General features: G+C 38.9%; 3 protein-coding genes across 3 annotated transcripts; 2 read left to right on the top strand and 1 right to left on the bottom strand.

The window, feature by feature from the left end:
• The first annotated feature begins 4,904 nt into the window (after window positions 1–4,904).
• Window positions 4,905–6,392, top strand: LOC140227476 (5-hydroxytryptamine receptor 1F-like). Its single transcript, XM_072307879.1, has one exon. The coding sequence runs from the start codon at window positions 4,905–4,907 to the stop codon at window positions 6,390–6,392; it is 1,488 nt and encodes a 495-aa protein (XP_072163980.1).
• A 5,728-nt stretch (window positions 6,393–12,120) lies between these two features.
• Window positions 12,121–13,716, bottom strand: LOC140227475 (UDP-glucuronosyltransferase 2C1-like). Its single transcript, XM_072307878.1, has one exon. The coding sequence runs from the start codon at window positions 13,714–13,716 to the stop codon at window positions 12,121–12,123; it is 1,596 nt and encodes a 531-aa protein (XP_072163979.1).
• A 1,533-nt stretch (window positions 13,717–15,249) lies between these two features.
• On the top strand, window positions 15,250–22,027 carry LOC140226839 (density-regulated protein-like). The gene is made up of 6 exons (XM_072307265.1): window positions 15,250–15,439; window positions 17,310–17,502; window positions 17,822–17,983; window positions 18,849–18,965; window positions 20,888–21,024; window positions 21,641–22,027. The coding sequence occupies exons 2-6, from the start codon at window positions 17,349–17,351 to the stop codon at window positions 21,683–21,685; spliced, it is 615 nt and encodes a 204-aa protein (XP_072163366.1). The 5' UTR covers window positions 15,250–15,439; window positions 17,310–17,348; the 3' UTR covers window positions 21,686–22,027.
• Window positions 22,028–26,198: the final 4,171 nt, after the last annotated feature.

Below are 26,198 nucleotides of genomic sequence, written 5' to 3'. Positions count from 1 at the left end.
CCATAGAAATCAACTATATAATTGATTATCACTCTTCATAAAAACAGGCCCATGTTTTAACTGTAACCCTTCATAATCCCCATCAACCTCATGATAATTCTATTCGGTACGATTGTGTTTTGCTCAAACTACAAAAGATAGACGCGGCAGTAAACATCGGCAGTTTTAGCCAATGCACTGTCAAATATCCATTCTCATGATTGTGTTTGTGACCATGTCTTCATATTCCGAATTCAAGGAAAATCTCACAATGAAATTATTTTGTGTTAAAAGCAACGGCAACGCACAATCCAGCGCGATCACGTGAACACACATAGAAGTACTGCACCGTTATTATATCTATAGATGCTGTATTATAAAATCGGCATGTGCTTTCTTTTTCTTTCTTTCTTCCTTTCTTTCTTTCCTTAATTCTTGGCCAGAATTTGGTCGTACATAGCTTTGGTTCTTTGTTTCGACTCATCATTTTTATTTCAGAATAACACTTGTGGATGTGGTATTTTAATATTCAACCTCGGAGATGATTACAATATTAATATGTAAGCAAACACATTTTGACTTTGAACAAAAATCGGAATGTCTTCGTCGTTTGTACTGTCACAGTGATCTTTAATATTTGAAATGTTCTGTGGGTTCTAGTGCTATCTTTGTGACAAAATTAATATGATTCAAGCAAAACCAGTATCGTCGTTGAGGAATTTTAACAAGATTATGATAAAATCCAAAGCATCGCTGCGGATTTACACGCGAGAATCTAATGCAGGGGGTCAAAGTTCAGTTCACTGACAGGACTAAGGATCAAAGTCTTTGCGAAACACAGGTAGGCCTACGCCTGCCAGTGTCCATAAATATCCCTTCGTTTACAAGACACTCACATTTCAAGTCTCAAGTCTTAAATCATTGTTAAGGAGGAAAGGTGGAGGGTACAGTCTTCTTTTAAGAAACAGCCAGGTTGCAAGTTTCGATGAAAGTTTTATGATATCTGTTGACCACTACGACAGACGCCTTCATAATATATTTGTTTTCTCTTTGTATTCCTGGAGCTGGTGAAACTCTGCAGACACCATGCAAATATATAAATCGCTTCATGTAAAATGTCTGAACGTTAAACTTCATTCCATGTTCAAATTTACTTTACAAGACAAAGGAAGCAATTTGACTATTGAAAAAAAAAAAACGATCAAGTTCAAGTTGTGGAAATAGAAGTATTTCATGACAGTGAAATCAGTTACAACTTTCATGTAATGATATCATCGATGAGCGTTTGAAGCTTCTTGATAATAATTATATGATCTCCTCACAACCCTTTATCCATGACTTGTTCTTTGAAGATAATCATGAGCCAGTTGTTCCAACTGTAACTCCTCCTTTAAACTTCATCATTGCTATTTAGGTCATTGCATCAATCATTGTCAAGACTGGTTTCTTTCAGTTTGATTTATCAAACAGAAACAGAAAGATTTGTGTGTAATCCAAAGGGAAACTTTTATGGCAATAAAATCGCCATCTCATCGAATTTGCTTTGATGATTGTAACCAGATCACACCAGATGAAAGAAATATTAATAGTAGTGACGATTATTTGATCATGGTGGGTGGGATATATCCCATGACACTCAGAGTTCCAGAACTTAAACATAACAATGATATAGTACAATTTCTGGAAATCAACTTGGGCAGACTGCAGCTTCTTTGAACACCTTGAACATAAGTTTTATTCCATGGGACACTCCCTCAGTCCAAATTAAATTGTACAACCTTCAAGGAATCAGAGATGCAGCACGTGCCGGTAATGGTGTTTGTATGGAGTTCTGACTCACTATATGGGTGTTTACGGCGTCTGGATGTGGGTTCCGTTTCAACCGGCTTAGATTCATTAGTATAACACCCGTTTCGCCAAAAACTATAACATCTTTTTAATTCTAGCAGCGCCACGCAGATGGAGCGCATCTTCTGTTCGTTAATCATCATTTCGTTGATGGCGCTAACACGTTTCAGGCGTTGAAGGTTGAGCCAGGTCGCACATCTGCTTTGTCTCCTTGCTCCCACTGATATTTGCTCGCATCCGCTGTAACCATCAATCACGGTTTGTTATTACATGTTCCCCTATCTTACAACAGTTGATTTCAAAGTTACAATAAATCAGGAACAACGGTCGGGATTTTTTTCCTATCGTAAGTACACACACACACACACACACACACCCACACAAGTATCTAACTGGCATGTGCACGCGATTCTTTTTCAACGTGATTTCAATTTTTGAATGATTTTGTAAGAAAAAAAATGGTTTTCTAGACTTAAAATTCCATTTTACAATTTTTCAGAGCGACATACAAGCTGAAGGTCACAGTTGCTAAAGCAGTGATAAGAATACAATGTTGTTTTTACTTAGTGTACATTTTACTTTTTAAATTCATTATTTTTGTCACATTAAAATGGGACCATAGGTTCTTTTTGTTTAACATTGCTCTTTTCACTGATGTAGACGAGAAACTAGATGTACAAATGTATATTCACATTGATATTGAGTTTTTCACTTTTAAAATTTTAGACTAACTTCAGGTTTGTAGTCTTCTATCACGCAGATATTATTTAAAAGTCCACACTTAATGGCAACAAAGGGATTATCCCAAGAGCAATAATAACTGATGCGAAAATTTCTTTGAGTCCTGTGTTTTTAAGACGTATGGACTTTTCTTTTTTTATCCTGTGTTTTAAGGCTCAAGTACTTTTCATCCAACATCTGTTTAACCCATAAAGAGCTCAACTATTGTATTTCAGCCATTTTAATTCAATCCCATTCAACCTCAATATCACTCCATGTTTACATCATTTTATTTCTTGGAGGAAAATCAATTCTCGCCTTTTTAAACCTTTTACATGCAATATCTAAGATTTATAGGGGAACAAGGTTTATGATTATACTTGTCGAAAAAAAAAGATGCAGAAAGTGATAAGGAATTTGTCTCCTTTCGTAATTCTACTCTTTCTCCGCTCGCTCCCACTCCTCCCCCTTCTCTGTCTCTAGCATGGATGAGAACAATTCTTTAATCGCTCTGCGCCTGTCTAATCATGAACACTAATATTTCCGCGAAAGAGCGGACGGCACAAAACTAACATCGCCATCAATTAAATCACACACCCACCAAGACAGCACCATTCTAATTGCTACAGTGTCACGTATCTCTGAAGCTAGTATTCATCCTTTTAATTTGTTTGTGAAGTAAGATGGAAATATCTCCCATCTGTTGATCTGGATCGTGAATTTCAGCTAAGAAAATAAGAGGTAGCTTCATTTTTAATTCTACGTGTCGATGTGCTTGTCATGGTAAGAAGTGATTTCAGAAATGAAAAGAAAGAAATTCTTCCAGGAACTGCGGTGTACGAGTATAGAACAGACTATAATTATTTTCTTACGATAGTGAAACTAGTGATGACTTCAATGACCTCTACATGTTTCCAAACTTCCGTGTGTCTGACACTTCGAGGGATATTCAGTTGTCAGTGAGAATTCAAAGTATACGCCTTGCCTTAATATGTTTGTTTGTTCGTTGTCTTTGTTGTTGTCTACGAATTGTCGATGACAGAACATAAATCCAAACAAAATGAGAAGGCGACATCTTGTATTCGTAAAAATATTTATCATACAATTCCAACGCCCATGACCCATGACCTGGTCCTGAAACTTAAAGGGTGTGTACAGTTCTGGTCGAGGTGAGGACTTAGCTTTTAACGTTTTGCGAGATATTCAGAAACCACTCTATGAGATGTCAAAGAGCATGCAGTTCTAAGGGGTATCAAAAGTTTATTCGATGAAAATCGGTTTTGAAATGGCTGAGATATCCAAACACAAGGTGAAACAAAGAGATCCTAATAAAGTTGTGGCTTTTATTATTAGCACTTTTTGGGATATCTCAGCCATTTGAAAACCAATTTTCATCAAATAAACGTTGAATCCTTCTTAAACTTACATGCTCCTTCATATTTCATAAGAGGCTTTTCATTATCTCACTTACGAATGTTTGAACATGAATCCCCACCTCAACTAGTACTGTACAGTCCCTTTAAACATGATTTCAAAATTTACAAGTAATATTAATTAACCCGATTCTCTAAATGTCATTATCTTATGGAACTTTTTTCTTTTATGCTTTTATGATAATGCTCTGTCGGCAGCGACCCAATTACTTTTTTTTTTTTTTTTTTTTAAATAACTAATTGAATACGTTCCGCAGAAGGAGACTTTTTAGTTTATTTTCCTGTCAGTATGCATTGCTACAGGTTTTCTAACGTTCCGGACGAATGTCCTCGTTTAATTCGAATAGAGGTCGGACACATCCTACACAGTGCCGAATTTGATAAAAGATACACGCAGCTCTGCAAATGTTACCAAGAAAAGTTTTACGGATTGTCGCTTTATAGTACAGTGTAGTGAGATTTAAATTTGTTTCCGCCTACAGCAATTTCCATGCACCAGTCTCAGAATAACCGATTTGAAAAGTAATTTTGTGTTGCTTTCTTTTTTACTCTCTTTCAGTGGATCCCAGGCCTGTTATATGAAGACGCGCATGAATGCGAGTGTAATGGTGCGTCTTCCGAGTAGACCCTTTGTGCTTTCGAAACGCCCATCATTTATCAACATGTCGGCGCCCGCCGCGGCTGTTACGTCAGAAGAGCGATCGAGAGAGTGAGGCCATATACTCATCTCGAGAACTGGAATGCAGAGAAAGTCAGTGTACGGCATGAGCAGTTCTTAGTTAGCGGGAGAGTTGCATTCGAGGATTTTCTGCCCTCTTACATTGAAATACGATCAGAGAACGTGTTGTGCATCGTTTTCATGCTGTGGAGTATTCAACAACTTCTTGAACAAGAAACACAACAGCAACAACAAAAACCGCAGCCATGGAAACGTTCGGCCCCACAGTATCATCGTCAGCTTTTGACATCGTTTACGACGAATCATTTGGCGCCAATGCAACAGACAACGAAACGATGGGAGACGATGTTGTCATGTTTCCCGTGCCACGGTACGTCGGCCGATTCCTTCAGACGGCCACGATGACCCTCATATTTGTGTCCGCGTTGCTAGGCAACACGTTGGTCATTCTCCTCTGCCTGAAAAAGCCCAGAGAGATGAAGGTATCGCGGAGGCTCATCCTACACCTCGGTATTCTCAATCTCAACATGACGCTCCTCGTCCTACCCTCTGTTATTGTCTCGGCCGCGGCGCAAGACTGGATCCTGTCCAACGCTTGGTGTATGGCCACGGGCTTCTTCAAGAATCTCTTCTGCGTCTGCATCATCCTAAACCTGGTCCTCATCAGCCTCGACCGATACTTCTCCGTCGTCAAACCGCTACATTACCACTCCAGTGCCACAGTAAAATATCATGGGGTGTTCCTCGGTGTGATCTGGTGCGTGAGCGTCTTGATAGCGCTCCCACCACTCATCGGTTGGAACAAAATCATGTACCACCCAAGCAGGTATATCTGTACTGGCGATTGGTCCAAGACTGACTCAAGCTACACGCTCTTTGTGTTTATTGGGGGCTTTATCGCGCCATTCACCCTCATGACGTTCGTCTATTGGACGATCTATCGCGCTGCACGCAGGCTAATGAAGAGGAAGCAGGGACGTCGGCTGAGCGTCGAGGGAACCGACTCCGGTGTCGGTTCCGTATCTGGAGCAGGGTCGGTACGCGTGAATTCAAGCTCGCGACAAGAGCAGGCCTCGGAAAACAGTACGGACACTTCAGGTCGTAAAAGCACCTCGCGCTCCAGTCGGTCGAGTCGAATCTTTCGAAGACGGAGTAGCAAGGGCGGTTTTAACGTCACCGATGAATGGAGAGTGGCAAAAACAGGCGTCATTGTCATGGCGTCTTTTGTTATCTGCTGGCTGCCCTATTATATCGTCTTGATGGTGGACTCAGTCTACGGGTTCGGCACCACCGTTCCGCTGTCCATGCCTTATGCATGGTGGGAGTGCTTCGCTATGTGGATGGCACTAAGTAGCAGCGCTATCAACCCCTACGTCTATGTTCTTCGTAGCCCGCCAATGCGACAGCAAGCGAGCAAAGCGGCTCGCTCTGTAGTCGCCCGCTGCCGCCAGTGCTGCGAGGAGGACTCTAGGAAAGCGCGACGCCGGGACTCGGGTAGGTTCGGCAGGTACTCTCTAGTTCGAATCAGCAATAGATTCAGCCGGAAGCAGACGCGCGCTTCTGACAAGAATCCAAAGAAGCAGCAGGCCCGCGAGAAAGAAACCGATCCAGAGGCTCAAAACGAGCCCGAGAGACGACCAGCTCCCGTGGCCGAAGACACAAGGGATCAGATAGAGGGCGTCATTCCGACAGCAGAAATAGAACTCGTGTCACATAGAAAGTTAGATGTGTAATGTGTAATTGCTATTTTATTCATATGACGTCACCTATTTAGTGTTGTGGATGTTTTCCAGTTGCCTATGTTTGTCAGTACTCAATGTCTTATTTGCCAATATTCATAAAGTATAAGGATAAGCATGAGGAAATAATGTTGAATGTCTTTGTGGCAAACTGAAGAGTTTGAATGCAAGAAATGACCCAGTAAACAATCAGACTTTTTCTGGACGTTGTAAGAACGTTCCAACTTGGTTCTCTGGACGTTTCGTAAAACGTTTTTTTTTTTTTTTTTTTTTTTTTACGGTTTTTGTGGAATGTTTGGACGTTTATAAAACGTTTTATCGGGTTTTTTTTTTTAAGTGCTTTTAAACCAATAAACACCTTTCTTGAATTTGCTTTTTCCAGACCTGCAGAAAACCTTCACACGTTGTGATAACGTTCAGAAAACCTTTTAAGAACGTTTAAAAAAATTTGTAAAAACGTGTAGCAAACCTTGAACCTTTTAAGAACTTTTACAAAACCTTTGAAGAACCCCAGCCAACACCACTTGGGACCCATCTGGGTAAAAATAAGGGTTACATTGGGTATACAAATGTACTTAGTTATGAGATTATTCAGGCACAATCTGGGATAAATGTACCCTAATCCTAATCCTACACATAATCCTATCCTAACCTGTTCCTAGTGTCCTACCTACTATAAATCCTGGCTTGCTGATGTATCTGTATCACATTCTTTTGTATAAGGCTGCAAATGCGCGAAGACATTGTTACTAAGGTCAAATCACACATGCCTTAATAACGCCTATTAAAGTATGAAAAATACATCTTCATAACATAATTTGGAATTTGAAATTGTGAATAACTGAACAATAACGTGTAAGTACAATTTATAATAGTTAAAATGTTTGAACCCAGCATAAATACTGTAGATTTCAATGTCTTTTATCTATTTCCACTTAGTTTTCAAATTCTAGATTTTCATACTTGAATATTCATCAATATGCATGAATATTCATGATAAAGAAACCTATATACGACATAGCGGACTTAATAAAAACGTTTTTTTAAAACGATCATTAAAGGCGAAAACGTAGCAGACCAAATAAAAACGTTTTGCAGACTTTTATAAATGACAAAGACGTAACAGTCGTAATAAAAACGTTTTGTGGACGTTTATAAATGACGAAGACGTGGCAGGCCTAATAAAAACGTTTTGTGTTTGCTAGTGATAACCACCATCTTTATTTTTTGTTCATTCAAGGTCTCATACCACACTCGTAACAGAAATGCATTTGGAGATATTATTAAACCCATCACATATATTATTCTGATAATTTTCTTGGTTTTTCAGCAGCTTTGATCTCAAATATCTCAAATTGATGAAATTAATATATCTGGGTTTTGTTTTTGTTTTCTTGCATTCAAACTCTTAAATACGTCAATTTGTTAGGTTCATGTGTACTTAAAATGCTGCTGCTTTGTCATAACGGTCGTGTAGATTTTTTTTTTCTTTTCATTATTTTAGTAATGGAATAGCACTTTAAACGGAAACAGCTACTCTGAGGGAGTTGTTTTAATCAATGGCCTTCTTTTATTAAAATAACAAACATGTGAAGGAATTAAGTGATCAACTTCGCAATTATTCATTGAATTAGGCCTTGAAGTGAAATGGAACCTTTGCTTTTTCTATCAGTTCGAAAATCTTTCCTCATGAGCCGTACAAGTCGTTTTATCTCGAGTTTCTTCAAAAGCATGCAATATTCGCGACGTGACTTTGACAAAAATGATTTAAGTAATTTATGCGGGAGTTGATTAAATGTTGATTTGAACTATCACATAGAAAGGGAAATACGAAACAATTTGTCTGCATTTCTTTGGCCAGTACTTGATACAACATCAGAGTCAAGTCCTAAATTATGTTGCTGTCATCAAATGAATTTTTACCGCGACTCGGGTGTTTGTAATGATTGTTAATCACATTCACCAAACAATTTTCAAACGAGGTAGAGGCATGGAAGTAAATATATTTGAAGAGTTTGTTTGCAAAAACCGATAAGTCCATTTTTGAAGATTTTGAAGTACGGTCTCTGTCATAAAGTACAAAATAATACCTTTTAAATGATATATTGGTCACTACATATAAAGGTACATTTTTGAAGTTATGGTCAAAAGAAGCAAACATTTTCTTATTATTCTTATTTTTCTTGACCTTCAATCGCAAATATCTCCATTTGACAAATATGGACTTATCGGTTTTTGCAATCAAACTCTTCATTTCTTTTCCTCTATCTCTTGAGGAGGACAGTGTCCTAATGGCGGAATGGTCATCAACTTCAGTCTTATCTATTACAATACCAACAAAATGCCTGACCGACATAATGCTAATAGTTAAGTAAACATCGCTCCATTCCAGTAACTTCTTTCAACCAACACGAGATGGGCTCCATCTGCCACCCCATCGTCAAGACTAAAGCAAACAAGCATTTATGGTACTTTCCCATTTGTTCAAGTATATATCCTGATAACCAGGCTCTCCGAGCAAGTGAAATTGACACACGCAAAAAAAAAAAAATACAAAAAAGATCAAGAGGCATCCAGCGCAAACGTCGAAGTGTGGAGTTTGTGAATTACCCAGCCACGGAAACACGTTTAGGCGTATTTGAGATTCTTATTTCCTGGGCCTTTTGAGTTTAACCCTTGTCTTTGCTTGCTTGAGTTGTAATGTTGTGTTGACAATGCTTTTAGCAGGGAATGGGGAAAATCATAGATGCTTAAACATGTAGAGAACGATGTAGAGACGTTTCCCTCAAATTTGTAATGAGCTTGTTCATTTCATTTGAATAAAAGTATAGGATTCAATCAAAGATGCAGTAGACATGTACATTGTATTATCATTCAAAATACAGTGTATGTGCCATAATGGATGATGCGATATTATTGGGGTTCGACAGAGCCTTCTTGGAGTTCGAGTGTGAAGTGCGCCATCTGGCGTTAGCTACAACATACATGTATCCACCTTGAAATGGCAATCTTCATCAATATCGTTGTCACCGTAGTGTCTACGGAAGAGCTTGCTTCCAAAGGGCGCTAAATCCATTATATTTCAATGGATTTAGCGCCTTTTGGAAGCAAGCTCTTCACTTACTGTCAGTTTCTTGGACGATAGTACCTCCTTGATTAATCTGTACCCAAGGATATCGAGAACATAACATTTTCTTTGGATTCGCACTTCAATGTTTTTGATTTTCCCAGGGCTGTAATGTGAAGAAAAATAAGAGCCACGATGACCCCTTTACTAAAACTCCGAGTTTGGCTGGAATCGAAAAGAAAAAGGAAGGAAAAGAAATAACAAAATTATTACTTATGTTATCTCACTCATAATACCAGAGGCGACCTCAAGAAAAGATTAAGTTCCGTATTTTGTCAAGATTTTGCTGGAATTGTCACTGAGCTGTGGATTTCGTTTCGGTATTTCCATTTTGTAAGAGAACTGTCTCCATTAGTTTGATTTTCATTTGATGATAAATCAGTATTCAAACGTCTAAATTTGTATAGTCATAATGTCTACACAGTCATATGCTTCCTGTGCTTCTAAACACCTTTCTCTTATTATTATTATTATTATCATTATTATTATTATTATTATTATTATTATTATTATTATTATTATTATTATTATTATTATTATCATTATTATTTGGCATTATCTTTCGCTCCTCATTCAAATGGGCATCTTTTCATAATTTCAATTCATTCACATGTATCTGTCTTTTTCATCATTCTTTTACTCTCTTCGTATAATATCCTAATCTTCGTTTTTTCATCCTGTTCCTATTCCTTAGCAGATATTGGTTGTCTCACCATTTGTCACCTTGTGAAAATATATTTAAATTTTGAATTGTTAAGTATGCTTCTTCAAGGAATTACACAAAAAGAAATGTGATAAAGCATCTTTGAGATTTCGCTAAAATACAAGACAGGGAAACAAAATTTAATGAGTTATGTAGGTCTATATACGTCAGTGTTGCAACTCGATATACCCACCTGCTTTACGTATAGCCTGCTGCCATGCCTGCGGCAGATAGGTTTATAATACTTGTTTCTTATCGTCGCCAGTTGTTTTATAACTCCTGTCTTGTAATGATGTATTAAAATGAGAGAGGGTGGACAGTCCTGAACATACAGTTGTCTGTGATCATCATTTTCTTCCTTGGTCTTGCTTTGTCGTAGCCCGACCAGACTGGATTTATAAGCCGAGCAAGGCAAAGTTTTGCCTATATTTTATAAGCAATAGGGTAAAATAAGTGTATAATGCATTATTCTTAGCGAGTAAAAATGTAGACGTGAAAAAATCATTTACGTAAAAAAAAGTGTTGTCCCCCAGAGATCATGATAATGAACAGATTCAAAATTGAAGCATGTAATTGTAATTCTGTTTCTCCGCAATGAAGCACATTAAATATAAACTAATTTATATATTAAATTTCCTACATCTTTTTTTTTTCAATTACCGTCTTGTGCAGAGGTACTACATTGTATTTAGTCTTTATATGAAGAGGGTTTTTGTATACGGTTGTTGTTCATAGAATGGACGCGATTTTGTTTCTTCTGACATCGTAAAAATTAATGTGCTTTACAGAACATTCCGCGCGGATTTTATTATTTTATAACATGGAATTGGTGTTAATTTTATATGCACAACGTATCTTTGTTTCCCGCACGATATAGGAGACATATTGCTTAGTATACTCTAACCGCAATTTCTTTCCGTGAGGTGTATTAAAGCAACCTTTCCACATATTATCCTTTAGTTAAAAAAAAAAATTACAGGGAGAATTACAGCATATCGAAACTCAGATATGTTCACTATAGGCCTAATTATACAGACCATGAACAAGGGGAAAAAGTGACAAAGAAATCCTAAAAATGATAAACAGATGTGAAGAAAAAACAAACACAAAATATACAAAAAGAAAGGATCTTATGCATCCACATCCATAAAGGATATCACACTGGTGATTAAAAAAGCTGGAAGATTAAAGTAAACAAGTATAGACACAGGTATATCTATACATGCCACTGTTAATCTATTTTATGAGGTTAAACAAACTCACTGAAGGTAACATGCCAGCACAAGCTGACCTGCGGCCAATGAAAAAACTTATACAGGGACATTAGTAGAACAAGAATCGTATCAAATCTACTAAACTGACTGCCAGTCATTTTTATCGAGAGGGATCATTATCAAGTGTATTTTCAATAGTAAGTATACCAACGATAATACACGCAATGTATATATATATATATATATATATATATATATATATAGAAATGTAACAAAGCATTTCATGTTCCCTTCTACACATATCAGACATTGATCGCAATGATACTATACTCTTACTCTTATTATTATACACTAGAAATAAAGCTATGTTATTCATATAAGTATAATCTGTCCTCATAGTATAATCAATGTATAGAAATAACTTCCATGCTGGTAAAACTTTACAATCGATTTCTATCCAACAGGTTGACATACCGTTACAAAATGCTAATCATTTTGCTAATGACAGCCATCCCAAAATTATACTTTAGTTGCAAATTTGTCTGCATGATTATAGCTCCCGTTTTATAAGACCACTTTTACCGGTGTAAAGAAAGATCGTTAATTACAATCAAGAATTTCATGAGGTTTATATGCGGTATCATAATTTGATATCGCTAATCAGAACTTGGGCTGTCTTTATTCCCGTTTCGTCTTTGCCTTCCCCTTACGAAAACAATATCCGACTAAATGTTTTACCACCAGATAGCAGAAGGATATACACATAACTATGACCGCTGCGACATCGAGCGAATAAATCTGGAAGAAAGACATGATTTGGGTGATTGGACGCAAGTGGTCACCACCATGCTCGATCACGTGCTCAATCCAAAACGCAGCGGTGTCAGAGGGGCCCATCGGTCGGTCTCGAAAGATGGCCGACAGACGATTAGCGTTATTTTGGTACTTGGGATTGGTCAATACCTCGTTGATCTGTTCGTATATGTAATCTGAACTAAGTCTTCTTTTGTCGATTCTGATTCCAATACCACCACTTACTGCCCTCACTGCTACATCGTCCTGATCCCCCACCAGGGGCATGAGAATAAGTGGAACGGCGTGGTAAAGAGCCTCGTAGAAACCGTTGTTGCCGCCATGGTAAAGGAGTGCGCGCGTCTTGGGATGTCCCAGGAGATCATTAAGTGGTAACCATGGTAACATCATCATGTTGTCTGGTAGTTCATATGATGGAGGTTCCTTCAAGTGGAGGATAACTTTCTGCGGGATGCGAGAGAAGGCGTCCACGAACATTTTGATGATGTGTGGACGTGATAACGTGATCGACGCATAGTACGAACCTAGAGAGTACAGCACTACTCCGTGATCGCCGGAACTCTTCATGAACTCCTCCAAGTCCTTATCGAGTGGTTTCGCGGGTCCCGAAGTCAGGCCACCGACAGGAATCACGTTGGGCATCAGCGGGAAGGGAAACTCGACGGAGAAGTCGGAGTTCATGAGGTAAAGATCCACATATTTACCAATTCTGCGGCGAAGATGCGGATCGAGGTCATACTTTTTCACTAACCCAGACACCGCTCCGGAAATGGCCAAAGCCACAGGATCGGGCGTGTCAAAGAGAAGCACGCAAATGAGGTAAGTCATCGTGTTCTTGAACCTCTCAGAGAACGACATAGACGAAGAAAGTTTTGTTCCAGGCAACGGTTGGTAGGAAGGCATAAACGGCGAGCCTGCTTCCTCGAATATATACGGCAGTGGTGCCATAGGCGCCACAATCGTGACTGAAATATTTTTGGTGTCGGTGTACTTGGCAAGGTACGCTTTTACATATACTCCGCAGAGCCAGGTAACGTCAATCACATAGCCATCATATTCACGCAGACGACCGAGGAGTTCGTGGTCTTCAAATAAATCTTCACATGCAGCATGATAGAAGGATGTAAAAAATTCTCGCATCAGGTTGATCTCATCATTCCATTTCGAATCCGAAAACCCAAGATCACCGAGATTATCCCTGTAATACGTTGTGATGTTTTCCTTCAGTCCCGCTGAGCGAAATAGCTCGAAGTGGAAGAGGTCTGGATCGGCAACTGAATTTCTGGCATTTGGCAGGAAGCTTTCGGGAACGAGAAATGTTACGTTGTGACCTCTTTGTAAGAGGCTCTTAGCGATGGGAATACAGGTCAGAAAATGGCTGCCGTCAGCGAACACTGCTGAAATTAGAATGTTGGCCGCTTCTCCGCCACGATGGGACAAAAGAAGGCAAGCAAAACTCATTGCAATCCATCGATTCAATGCGAAGTTCATGATTCTGTAAATTCATCTCAGTATTGCCCTTTGCAGTCATACCCTTTTCGAAACAGTCACTCATTCACAGTAAACTCGAATCATAGCTATCGTTTACAGCGACCGGACTCCTAAAGTGTAGATCTGCCCCCGTACATGAACATAATGCCATCATGATACAACGAGACAACAACAGTAAAACAAACAAAAAAAGTTGGGCCCTGTATTGCTTCGCCCTTTTGGACTTTGAGAAAAGAATGTATACCTTGAACTTGGAAGTGCTTACCAACATATCAGGCATTGTTGACAGGGACAGACGGTTACTCTTGCGTCGACCTGTTCTTGATCTCTGCAATGCAGGGCTAACCCATGGTCATGTAAACATTTTTTTTTTTAATGCTTATTATCATCCACGCCTGTGTGGAAAAAATGATGACATAAAGAATATCAATTTCAAATCAAAGACATTTGGAAGGGACTCCAAAGCCAGCATTCCCTTCGTGGTTGTTTACCTGAGAAAGATTTGATGTTTTTAAAGGAAACGTGGAACAAATTATTATACTGCAACAAATTCAGTTAACCCATTTCCTACGGGAATCCGATGGCCTATGTATTAAAGCTATGGGGATTTCAGAATTCGGCATGGAGCTGGTTAAAGTCACTCAAAGCATAACAAATTCAAAGCATGCGAGTTTTGTTCCCAAGCCTAAAAGAATATAGATTGAGTTCTCTTGACTTGTAAGACCAACATGCGTCTTGTGTGCATATATAGATATTCATATTGCACCTGAGTGGCATTTCATCGTCGTTATTGTGCCAGTAATTTTCACTGTCAGACATAGGCCTACATAATTTGCTATCAGCCAATCAGACAGCGGTCGTGAATCCTCCCCTTGCTCTAGGTCTCTCTCCATAGACTTGGGCATTGACAATTTCACGAATATTCCATTAAAAGTGTGCATCAGATTGTTTTATTTACTATCCCTCCACCCTCCATGAATTTAGTAAACCTACATAGTGATGACGCACACGCGGAACAAGCTCTGAGATGCCGCGATTTAGCCATTCACATTTCTAGAATATTCATTCTCTTACTTTTTTGATAGAAAGTAATCCAAACATTTGACTAAAGTGTGCAGCAGATAGCTGAACTTCACGTCTGACAATGGGAAATCTTCATCGTTTGGGAGCTGAGAAAAGAAGAAGGAGAAGGAGGAGGAGGAAGTCTGGAGGAGGAGGAGGAGGAGGAGGAGGAAGAGGATGAGGAAAACTAATAGGAAGAAGATTTCTTCTTTTTTTTTACTTTTCAAATTGGTAGTTTATTTACGTTGGTGAATATAAGTGAGTATATATGGATGATTTTGAGAGAAAGAGAAAAAGAAGAAGAAAAAGAGGATGAAGAAGAAGGAGAAATTTCAATTCCCATAGTAACCACCATGCACAGCATTTTAAAACTCTTGTGTTTTCACCAAACCACGACAGCAACTTCGCTCCAGAGCGTGTGTCATTTGGTCAAGAGAGGGCGTGAATCTAGTCGTCTCGTCAGGCTCGCAACCACAATCGTGTAGTGCACGTGAAAGCATTATCTTCAACTCGACCACCATTTGTGTAGTCCCAGATATTTGTCGTAGGTGTGGTATCTCGAGTGAGGTGTCCTTTGCTGGTTTAGTTGATTCATTGACGGGCAGAAAGTGTTCTGCAGTGTTCTTGAAACGTAAGTAGTTTTCTTAAAATATTAGATTCTACTTTTTGATTGGTAAAAGAAGAATATTCCGAAACATTAGGTTGATATGGTGGTCTAAACAGATTGCCTTCCTACAAACACTTCATGACCAGCCTGATCACAGCTGTCGTTGTTGCGTACACATTATACACGGGGCGCGTCGTCGCAGCACTAAATGGCAAAACAGCAGGGCAGAACAAGGTATCAACTAGGTCCTGTTGCAGTTAGTCATTTACATTGTTCCCATGGATGAGTAGGCCTAGAAACTGCTACATCTAACGTTAGCTATTTGGGCATTATATTGTTAGCTGATTGGGGGGGGGGGGGGGGGGTTCTGTCACCAGCTACCACTGCGATCAGCAGCGACGCTGTGCGTATGGGGCTGCTGTAGAGCTCTGTAGCCTGTAGCTACACAAACCACTACCAGCTGTAGCTGACTAGAATCCTCACATCACAGTCACACTCACAGATTTACTCGACACTCGTCATAGCTAGCTTCCTCACTCGTCATCAATCATAGCCATCTTTCACTTCATAACCCAATCTCCATACATCAGCAGAAGAGATCATACTCATGCTCACTGTCCCGGAAGCAACAAATAGATTCCTACAAATTCTCCTTTTATACCTGAATCACTCACATCTGGACTGGAACCAGCTAAGTTATCAACCATCTGACCATGGCAGAGGTTGAATTACTGCCTCATCAGTCACTGCCTTCCAGGAGGCTGCCCTTCCTGTCATCAGGCAGAGGGCTGAAACCTGCGGGTTCCATGTTGCTGTATTAAAATCGTACACAATTTTTTTAGTGTGTACGTCACTATTTTTATTATAAAAATGCACTATAAAATACCGGTATTGACTGCACCATCTGTTACTTGGTACAGCATATCCCATCGGCCATCCCAGCCAGTAGTGTCGTTTGGAAAGAGCTGCTTCAGGGATTATCACATCAAGGTTTAGGTCAAGATAGCTCCAGAGCTCCATTCAGTCAATTCACTGAGGGGTGAGAAGTCGACCTCACTTGTCAGCAGTGCATTACAGCTGTACATTGAGTGTGCATGGACAATGGTGGCATATCATCCTTTGGACACCCCATCCCATCGACATTGTGGCAATGGAAAGGCACCCACGTTCCACGATTAAATTTATGCAGATTGCGACAAATACATTTTTCTCATATTCATGCCCCCTTCTTGTGATGTCTGTCACACACAAATACACACACTACACGTAATATATATATATATATATATATATATATATATATATATATATATATATATATGCATACTAACTCACTATGCACAGCAGGCAGAGAGAGTATATATGGGCTGCATGCATGTGGGGAAGGTGAATCACCCTATCAATTATTGCACTGAAGGGGTGGTAAGTACATCTTATGAGTAGAAGCTGATGACACTCAATATGATGGCCTGCGCTACTGTACGTCTTTATTTATCTAGGTTTTTTTTTTTCTCTCTCACTCTCTTTCTTCCATGCTTCACATATGTATCAATAATATCGTCTGTTGAGAATGAGAAGGGCGTTAAGTTGTCCCGAACACTATGGGTTTAGAGGCAACTTAACGCCCTTATCATTCTCAACCGACGATATTTACATGAATGTGTCAGCTTATTAAAAAAAGATACTGTTTTTATATGCATCATCCAAATTAAATATGTTTGTTCAATTGAATTTTATTGTGATATCAATGAAAGCAATGGAAATATATAACAAAGTTTTCAGTATGCATAGTAAATCTAAGATCATGCGACTTTTGACCATGTGTGACTTCTACCCCATGCCTGAGATGTACAGGTGTGCAAATATTGCAATGAAATTTCTGTACACTTTTCAGATCTGAAATCTCAGGTTACCAGAAGAAAAGAAAAAGAAAATGGCAGAGCCTGTGGATGATGTTCCCGAGGAAGAGGTTGAGGAGGCGGAGGAGGCAGAAGCGGAAGTAGAGGATGCCCCAAAGAAAGGGAAGAAAAGTAAAGGGAAGAAAGCCGGCAATACAGCGTACCCCCTCAAAGTTATCTACTGTGGTGGTAAATAGACAATTATTGTTATCGTTATTGGTTGTTTCTATCCCTAACTCACATTTTGTTTTAGAACTATTTTGAAGCACTAAAGCTTGGTTTTTGTTTCATCTGCAAATGGTAAATAATGCCTTTAGGAGAGGCGTCATTTGTGCAGTTTTTGTGCAGCCAACTGGACGCAGCTTTGAAACAGGAAAAGGGCAATGTCCCAATTATGTCATTTTCTTGCTTTGGACATAATACCATTTTTCACACAGGTCTGTGTGAATGAATCTAGAGAGATATGGAGTAACTTGCACTTCTGCACTGTATTCTTTGTCACACATAGAATGCTCCATGCCATTTGAGTACTGCGAATATTTTCCAAACTACGAGAACTGCAAGAAGTGGTGGGAGCGGAACTTTCCCGACATCTTTGAGGAGGTGATGAAGATAGGGGAGGGCGGAGATGACGGAGAAGGTGATGACACAAAGAAAAGGCAGAAGAGAGGTGAGAACTCCCATCCCCCGTTCCCCCTCATCCCCCCCCCCCCCAAAAAAAAGAACTTCCACCAATTGATGTGTAATTTGAGCTCTTGAAAGAAAAACAGAGAGAAGGCGAAGGCTCATGTCCCAACTACCTCCCTGTTTTGCTGGCACTCTGAATTAATTTCTTCTGTGTTTTCTGGATTGGTTTGGGATCTAGTGGTTGTCAGAAGATTTAGCAGCAAACAATCATAGCAGCTATCATGCAGTGAAAATTAATAGAAAAAGAAAGTATTATACGTATATCCTGTATATCAAATAATATTAGAGCTGTTGTATAGCAGTGTTGAATAAGGGAGAACTATCATTGTTTAACTATCAGACCGAAAAAAAAAAATAGAACAAGATTTTGTGATGACATTTCTGTGTGCAACTGAATGCAAGACTTGTGGCATAGATTACTTTATCTCATCTTCGTAATCTTATTGCAGTACAACCAACATCACTGTTTCATGAAGATATGTTGAATTTTAACATTCAATTACTTTTTTTTTCTTTCAAGTTTCAGCAAGACTCTTACTGTTACCTCTGTGTACATTCACTCTCTGTATTTTGAGTCGGCTTGAGCATAAAATCGAGTGCCCCTGTGTGATGAGTTTTAAGATGTCAAGTAGCACTCTTTCTGCCTCTCAATGTTTAGGATTGTTTTATGTATACCGCAAGTAGATTGTAGCAGGGACCATGCCTAGCAATGAGGAATAGACATGACTAGATCATGGCTTTTATGATAGCAAGTTACAAAGTAGCTGGAAAATCTCCTGTCCACTGCTGTTTACAGCCGTTTTGTCATTCTGAATCTGTTGCTCCTGCATTGATGTCTTCCGATTCAGGTGGGCGGGGCGTGATAAAGGCGAAGAAGAAGACGGAACCACAGAAGGTGACGGTCGGCAGGGTGCAGAGGAACAAGAAGAAATATGTCACAATAGTACGGGGTCTGGAGACACACGGTATGGCTCTACTCTTTCTGATACTCATTTTGAATGAGTCTTGAAGGTCCATTCCTGATTAAAAATCCCATCCCAATCTGTCCTTGTAATACATTGTATATCGTTGTCCTTGTCCAGGACAGAAATGTATACTTAGAAAAATGCTCAAAAAAAAAAAAAAAAAAAACATTACAGGTTGTTGGTTTTCTAAGTTTTCTTTCCCCATCCTACAATGAAATGCTGCAATAAATTTTATTTTTAAGAATCTTTCGAGCACTTCAATGAATATTATTGTTTGTGCTCAATATACAATATGGATCATTGTTAGGCTGTTTCTCAATCAGTTGTAGCATGTTGTGCCCATGAGTTGGCATGTTTGACAAATTATCGTCAAAAATTTTCAGCTTGGGCGCTGATTGCAAATGTGTTTGGCATACAGTCAGACTGCAACATGCATGGTAGTGAGCAGTACGCTTCACATTTATCGTACTTCTCATTTTACAAATCTTGCTTGCGCGTCAGCGAGAACTCGCAAGATTTCGCGAGGAAAGAGGAAGGGGCCTACAAATTGTGAGGTCAAACAGATAGTGCGTACTGGCCATAGTAGGATGGTGGGGTGATTTGATGTCTGAAAAGCGGTCTTTCATTTGATACATAAATTTCATATTTTTTTTTTAGGTCTCTCAGTAAGTAATGATGTTTGACCAATTTTCAGACTTTTTCTTGTCCTGGATTTGATTGATTTTCTTCTCTCCGTGGACCTGACCCGTGCAAAACATGAATTTCATTTTTGTTTTTGATATGGGCTTGACGAAAAGCCCAGCTAATAGAAAATGTCATAAAAAATTGGAGTCGCAGGGTTTTAAAAGGATTTTGATAGGTTCAAAGAGCAACAGAAATCACAAAGTGTACCGGAAGTTGCTCAAGTGTTTTGTACACATACATATGGTGGGAAATTATGGTTTTTACTGGCGCGCTTTTCTTTCATCGCACATTCATTTCATGTTTGTTGCATGTCTGGCGCGCTATGAGGGAAGGAAGTTTGTTGAACTCATGTGGAATACTTCATCTAATCAGCGTGCTCCCATCAATCCGCGAGCCAATCATTGCGCTTCCATCAATCCGCGACTGAAGATATTTTGCACTCTCTGACTTCTTTCTGTGGACCTGACCCGTGCAAGACATCAACTTACCAAAAGTTGGTATATTTCAGCAGAATATTGCTAGAGATTCATATAAGCACATAAAAACGCAGTTGCTGCAAAAATCATAGTATTTTGCAGCCCTGAACACATTACTCTATTTTGTTTTATCACAACAGACTTTGTGTCATAATTACGTTGATTTTTATTCCGTAAATAAGAACTGATTTGTATTCATGAGAAAGAACAATTCTACTTTCAGATGATATGAGTTTTGCTTAGTTTTTACCTGCCCTATTGCGATAATGATCTGCAAAATGGAGAGGTGTAGTAGCTCAATACGTATTCATGCCACAGTTCGGCTTGCATATGAGTACGATATTGAATGAGAGTGCTTGCTGCGCTGCGGTCTGACTGCATACTGGGAGCTTGCATTTGGTTTTGTGGTCACGGGCAACACAGACATCATATTTTGTCGTTGTTGAAATTATTCATCATTGTTGTCCTCAGCCTTAATCACCTGAAAAGTTTGTGTTTTGTGATTGAAATATTGCTTTGCATGTCCATTTGTAAATGTGCTGACCCCCCCCCCCCCCCCCCACCACCCAACCAAAATGATTTCCACAGATTATAAGTCACAAATCATGCATTGTTACAGAGTGACAAAATGAATTGAACGACACAAAATGTTCTCTATGCGGTCTCGGTACCTTGGGATACAACTCTGTGAGAGTACGCCTTCTATGGGAGGTTGATGAGATCATTATCTAAACCTATCAGACTGTCTCTTTCTATGACCAGACATCTCACTAAAAGAGGCAGCCAAGCTGTTCGGCAGACACTTCTCCTGCGGGTCCTCCGTTTCCGGCGATGAAATCGTCATCCAAGGAGACTTCATCGACGATGTAATAGAGCTCCTCGAGGAGAAATATCCAGAGGTAATGTGGTCTCTTTATAGGTTTTGCTGCTGGTGTGGGAAATGACTTGTACATGCTTTCTGGATCTCAAGGCTTGTAGGCACCAAAAATGTCATGTCTGTTCCACTCCTACTGGGCATCTGATTTTTGTCATCTGTTTTTCATAAACTTGAGTTGTTGTCACTCCGATGACTAAAATTGTAATTGCATATAAACTGATGTACAAAACATATCTGTAAATGATGCCATCGGAATTATTCATTTATGACCATTTTATGTGCTGTTGTCTTTCCTTTTCTTTAGCACATAGGGATATATACATTCGGTGTTGTTATCATCATTATCATTTAATTCTTGTGTTTATGGTGCATCAAAATTACAGATGATTGGGAAAAAACTGAGAATACTTAATGATCAAAGATTGTTTTTGATTACTCTCATCAGACAGAATGCTGATGGAATGGCAGAAATTGATTGGAGAGTTTTCTTTGGCTTGTTCTATTCATCATTTACAAATATATTATATTTTTTTCTGGTAAGATACTTGTAACATGTCCATTTTCATTTATTGATCCCTGTGGCCTATTCAGAGATTCACTTTGTATTTCATAATGTTCCGTTTTCTTTTCCCATGCAGATTGGCGAGGACAATATAGAAGACATTGGAGACCAGAAGAGATGATGATGATGATGAAGATGAAGAAGAGGAAGAGGAAGATGGAGATTGTAGATAGCGACAGATGTTGCACCATCGCGGCCTGGAAGCGGCTTCACCCTCGAAAGAGACAGTGGACTCTTATTCATGGGCAAGACAAACTGCTGTTATGCAGAACATATTCAAAGAATACTAGGGAACGGTCTTCAAAAGACACAGGTTCTGGGTATTGTGCTCTCTGATTGAAAGAAGACTTTTATTTTCCTCCCTGGAATTAGACTAAAGAATCTCTATCTTTGGTATACAAAAGAGCTATTTAAAAAAAAAATGAATTTTTGTGTCTTTCTTCAGCCAATCTAGTGCTAATGCAGTACAGTGAAACCCCGTTATAACGAGGTCCGTGGGACCGGCGATATTACCTCGTTATAACCGGTACCTCGTTATAATCGTACGCATCAAAAACAAAGAAAAATATAGGCACGACATCGGAATATACCCATCAATGAAAGATCCATTGCGTTGTTATTACACAATTATGGATCATTATTATTGAGATAATAAAGGGAAATTATTTGTGAATTAGACGAAAAAGTAGGGGTTGAAATGAGATAATTCTTCATTGTAATTCTTGTTTGTTAATTTTTCCTAACACCAGCGCAAATAGAGTAAAATACAGGCGTTGTTTACCATAACTTGCGAGGTATTTTTACGCTGTTGGTGCCCAGCGGGAATGCGATGATTTCATGAATCATTTCGGCTGTAATCTTGTACAATATATGATCGTTGCGCTCGAAGGGATTAAAAATGCGTCCTTTATTTTCTTCCGAAAATCTCTTCGCGTTTTGTATACATCTGTTCTTGAAAAATATGCGACAGGATTGAATTTGGAAGGTTACGTTGTGATCCTTTTTACGCAAATCTGTACCTCATAGACCATTCTGAAAGAAAGAAAAATTTTCATTGTGAAATCAATTGTGATAATGAACAAACCCAGATCTATTCAAACTAATAAATACGTTTGTTTCTTTTTCTGATTCAGGTTAACATGCGTTATTCAACTATTTTTTACGCTACTGTCACCTGGCGAGATCGCGATAATTTCAGAGTAACATACATGCGTTGTTTACCGTTAACTTGAGAGGTATTTTACGCTGTTGGAGCCCAGCGGGAATTCGATAATTTCATGAATCATTTCGGCTGTAATTTTATACAATATATGATCGTTACGTCCGACGGGATTAAAATTGCGTTTTTTATTTTCTTTCGAAAATCTCTTCGCGTGTTGTACATCCTTGAACTGTTAAGTATAAATGTATTTGTTTCTTTTTCCGAACACCGATTAAGTAGGTTAACATGCGTTATTCAACTATTTTTACGCTACTGTCATACGGCGAGATCGCGATGATTTCATTAATCATTTCGGCTTTAATCATACACACTCATATTTAAATTATCATTTGTTAAATGATAATGAACAAATCCAGATCTATTCAAATTAATAAATGTGCTTGTTTCTTTTTCTGAACACCAATTAAGTAGGTTAACATGCATTATTCAACTATTTTTACGCCACTGTCACCCGACGGGATCGCGAAGATTTCATTAATTATTTCGGCTTTAATCATCCACACTCATATTTGCTAAGCAGCAAAAGAACTGGAAGTCGGAACTAAAAATGGAAAGGATATAATGAGTTGCACACGCATTCCAATTGTCCATTTTTGGCCACAAGTGTCGCTACATGAAAAGTTTTTGAATGCGTTATCTTTTTTTCTTTTTTTATTTCTTGTTGCCGTGTGGTCTGCCCTAATATCACGCACGCGTATCTCGCGGAAAAGAAAATCGAATGATTATGTTTAATTATTTAGTAGGAACATCGGAAGGCATTCTAGCTGTGTCTTATCGCGTGATTTAGAAGAAAACATGGAAGGAACGGTTCTCTGCAAAACGGAAAAAGACGTGGATAGCGTGAATTCGTTTTTCAGTGTTTCGTTTGTCGCGTGTTTGAAAGCGGCAATTTAGTCAAGAAATGGAACCTCGTTATATCCGATCAAATTGCTTATGTTTTTATTTATCATGATGCACCGAAATTGTCCTCGCTATAACCGGAATCTCGTTATAACCGAACTCGTCATAACCGATTCGTTCTGCCATAGGTTTACACGCAAAGGAAAACGGGACCGACGCGATCACCTCGTTATAAGCGGTTCCTCGTTATAACCGAACTCGTTATAACGGGGTTTCACTGTACAAATATTCCGAAATAGTAATCTCCATAGCTTAATACAGTCCACATTGGATTATGCCATGACTTTCTCTTTCAAAATTGAAGCTGTTGTTTGTGATTAATGTGTGCAAAGAGATAAAAAAATGTTGGGGAATACAGTAGCCTGCAAGTATACAAAGTGTAGTGGCAATAAACAGCTGCACATGAAAACAGAATTTACCGGCAGCAAACACGGAGAGGTGCATGTACATTGTAGTTCAAATATTCTCTCAATGTTTGGACCTGCACTTGCTTTTTAAAAGCGTCTTCTAGGTGGCATAACAGAATCTTTGCGTGCCATATTCAGAGGCGTCCTTTCCTCAAACACTGAAAGATGCGTAGTAAAACAAATGCAGGTACTTTGAAAGTGGAGGCTGCTTCCTAACTGTTATGCCCAGTGTTAAGTTCTTGAATAACAGCAAGTTTAAACTACTGTTGTGTCCAGCACACTCTGCGGAGAAGAATGCTCCAGTGCCGTCTTGTAACTTGTGGAAGATGATGTGAATCTGAATTTGAGTTTTGACTTATTTAATGTGGTCGCTATTTATGGATGCGGATAAATGCTTCCACGCAACAAGACCGAGAGTTTCGAGACCTCTAATAAGGAATAAATATCTAAAAAGAAACTTACAGCTAACTTAACTAATGATTTTGAACATGATGGAATTATGTCTCAAGTAAATCCACTCCTGCTGTGGGAGATAATTTATTTAATTCACTGTTGCTGGTAGGAGGTAAGAACAAGACTCTGCTAGCTATGGAATACACTGTCTTAGGTGTTCTATTCACACTTGCATATGACTTTAAGTGCTCTTTCATGTGCTATAAAGCTTTATGACTTCATTTGAGACAAGAAAATTATTGCACTATATTCATTTATGAGCAGGCAGTGTGCATTTGATAGTCGGGCTTTTCATTGTTGTGACAATATTCTCCGAGTGACTTGAAGAGGAACATATTTTTATTTTTCTTTCTCTCTATCAATATCCTGGTCATATATATAGGGAGAAAATTGAAGAAAACTGACAAGTCTGTATGTCTTTAATATGACTGCTAGTGATAAAGACTCTCACCTTTGATACACTGTGTTAACCCTAACTAGGCCGTGGGGGGGGGGGGGGGGGGCCTCCGAGGCCCCCCCTCGACGTTTCGCGCGATGTATCGCTATCGCGAGAAGCTATCGTCGCGACGTTTCTTGACTTTTTTCTTTCGAGTCTCCCGCATCTTTTGACACCAAATTTGCGATGCCCGGGTGCGCAGTTCCGAAGTTGCGCATAAATATGCACGTGCATTTCAAACCAAAAATTGCTCAAAAACGTGAATTTGTGTACAATTTCAATGCAAACTGTGTTTACAGACAAATTTCATAAAAGCGTGATTATTTTGGGGTTTTATTGATTAAAATCAATTAATAATGCATTTTCTTGTTCGGAACAATGTCACGGACAAATTTCATCGAAAAAACAACGAAAAACATAAAGTCGAAAAAACAAAGAAATACATAAGAAATTCAAAAAACAATAAAGTACTTAGGAAATTTTTTCTGATTGCGCAATTTTTTTCTCTTACATTTGCTAAGGACACTAAAAAGAATATTTACACAAAAAATGTGCCTGTTTTGAGCTTTATTTAGTGATTTATACCAAATTTTCTGATTTCATGCATCATTATGCATAAATTAGCATAATTTAGTGTAAATGATAATTTTTGAAAAAATTAACTTCATGGTACTTTAGATTACATCATAGGCAATGCGTGTGCCAATTTTCGTCGCGATCGCGCGGTCGACAGCCGAGATCCGGAGGGGGGGGGGGGGGCCTGGGAGGCCCCCCCCCGCTCTATCATCTACCTGAATAGCCCGGCCTAGTTAGGGTTAATACGTCTCAAAGTCTCTTTGAGGGACAAAGTGTGGCAGTTTAATACAAATTATGTCTTGAGAAAAAAACAAACACATAAAATTGTTGTTTTCGTAAGAATATCTGAACAGGTGGGAACAGCAAAATTACTTTTCTTTGTTTGAAAGTTACAAGCACCCAGTGAATGGTTTCTTGTAAGCAAGTACTTGTACACATGCATTACAATATGATACTACTGTACTTGATTACTAGCAGTCAAAGGTTTGAGATTTATGACCAGAGGCAAGTTTGGTAGTGGAAGTCCAATATGATTTTATTAACAATACAGAACAATTAGATATAAATACCAATGCATGAGATAATTTGTGATTTACATGATAAAGCTCTTTACATTACATTATGTACATGACTACATGAA

The sequence above is a fragment of the Diadema setosum genome, chromosome 4, assembly GCF_964275005.1.
Source record: "Diadema setosum chromosome 4, eeDiaSeto1, whole genome shotgun sequence".
In the NCBI taxonomy this organism is placed as follows: domain Eukaryota; kingdom Metazoa; phylum Echinodermata; class Echinoidea; order Diadematoida; family Diadematidae; genus Diadema; species Diadema setosum.
This window is presented reverse-complemented; position numbering and strand designations above follow the sequence as displayed.

Bases quoted from the DNA above. Each gene is read 5' to 3' on its own strand.
- LOC140226839 (XM_072307265.1), top strand. From the start codon at position 17,349: ATGGCAGAGCCTGTGGATGATGTTCCCGAGGAAGAGGTTGAGGAGGCG. The intron at 17,503-17,821 runs GTAAATAGACAA...TGTCACACATAG, and splicing joins CAAAGTTATCTACTGTGGTG to AATGCTCCATGCCATTTGAG. The intron at 21,025-21,640 runs GTAATGTGGTCT...TTTCCCATGCAG, and splicing joins TCGAGGAGAAATATCCAGAG to ATTGGCGAGGACAATATAGA.
- LOC140227475 (XM_072307878.1), bottom strand. From the start codon at position 13,716: ATGAGTTTTGCTTGCCTTCTTTTGTCCCATCGTGGCGGAGAAGCGGCC.
- LOC140227476 (XM_072307879.1), top strand. From the start codon at position 4,905: ATGGAAACGTTCGGCCCCACAGTATCATCGTCAGCTTTTGACATCGTT.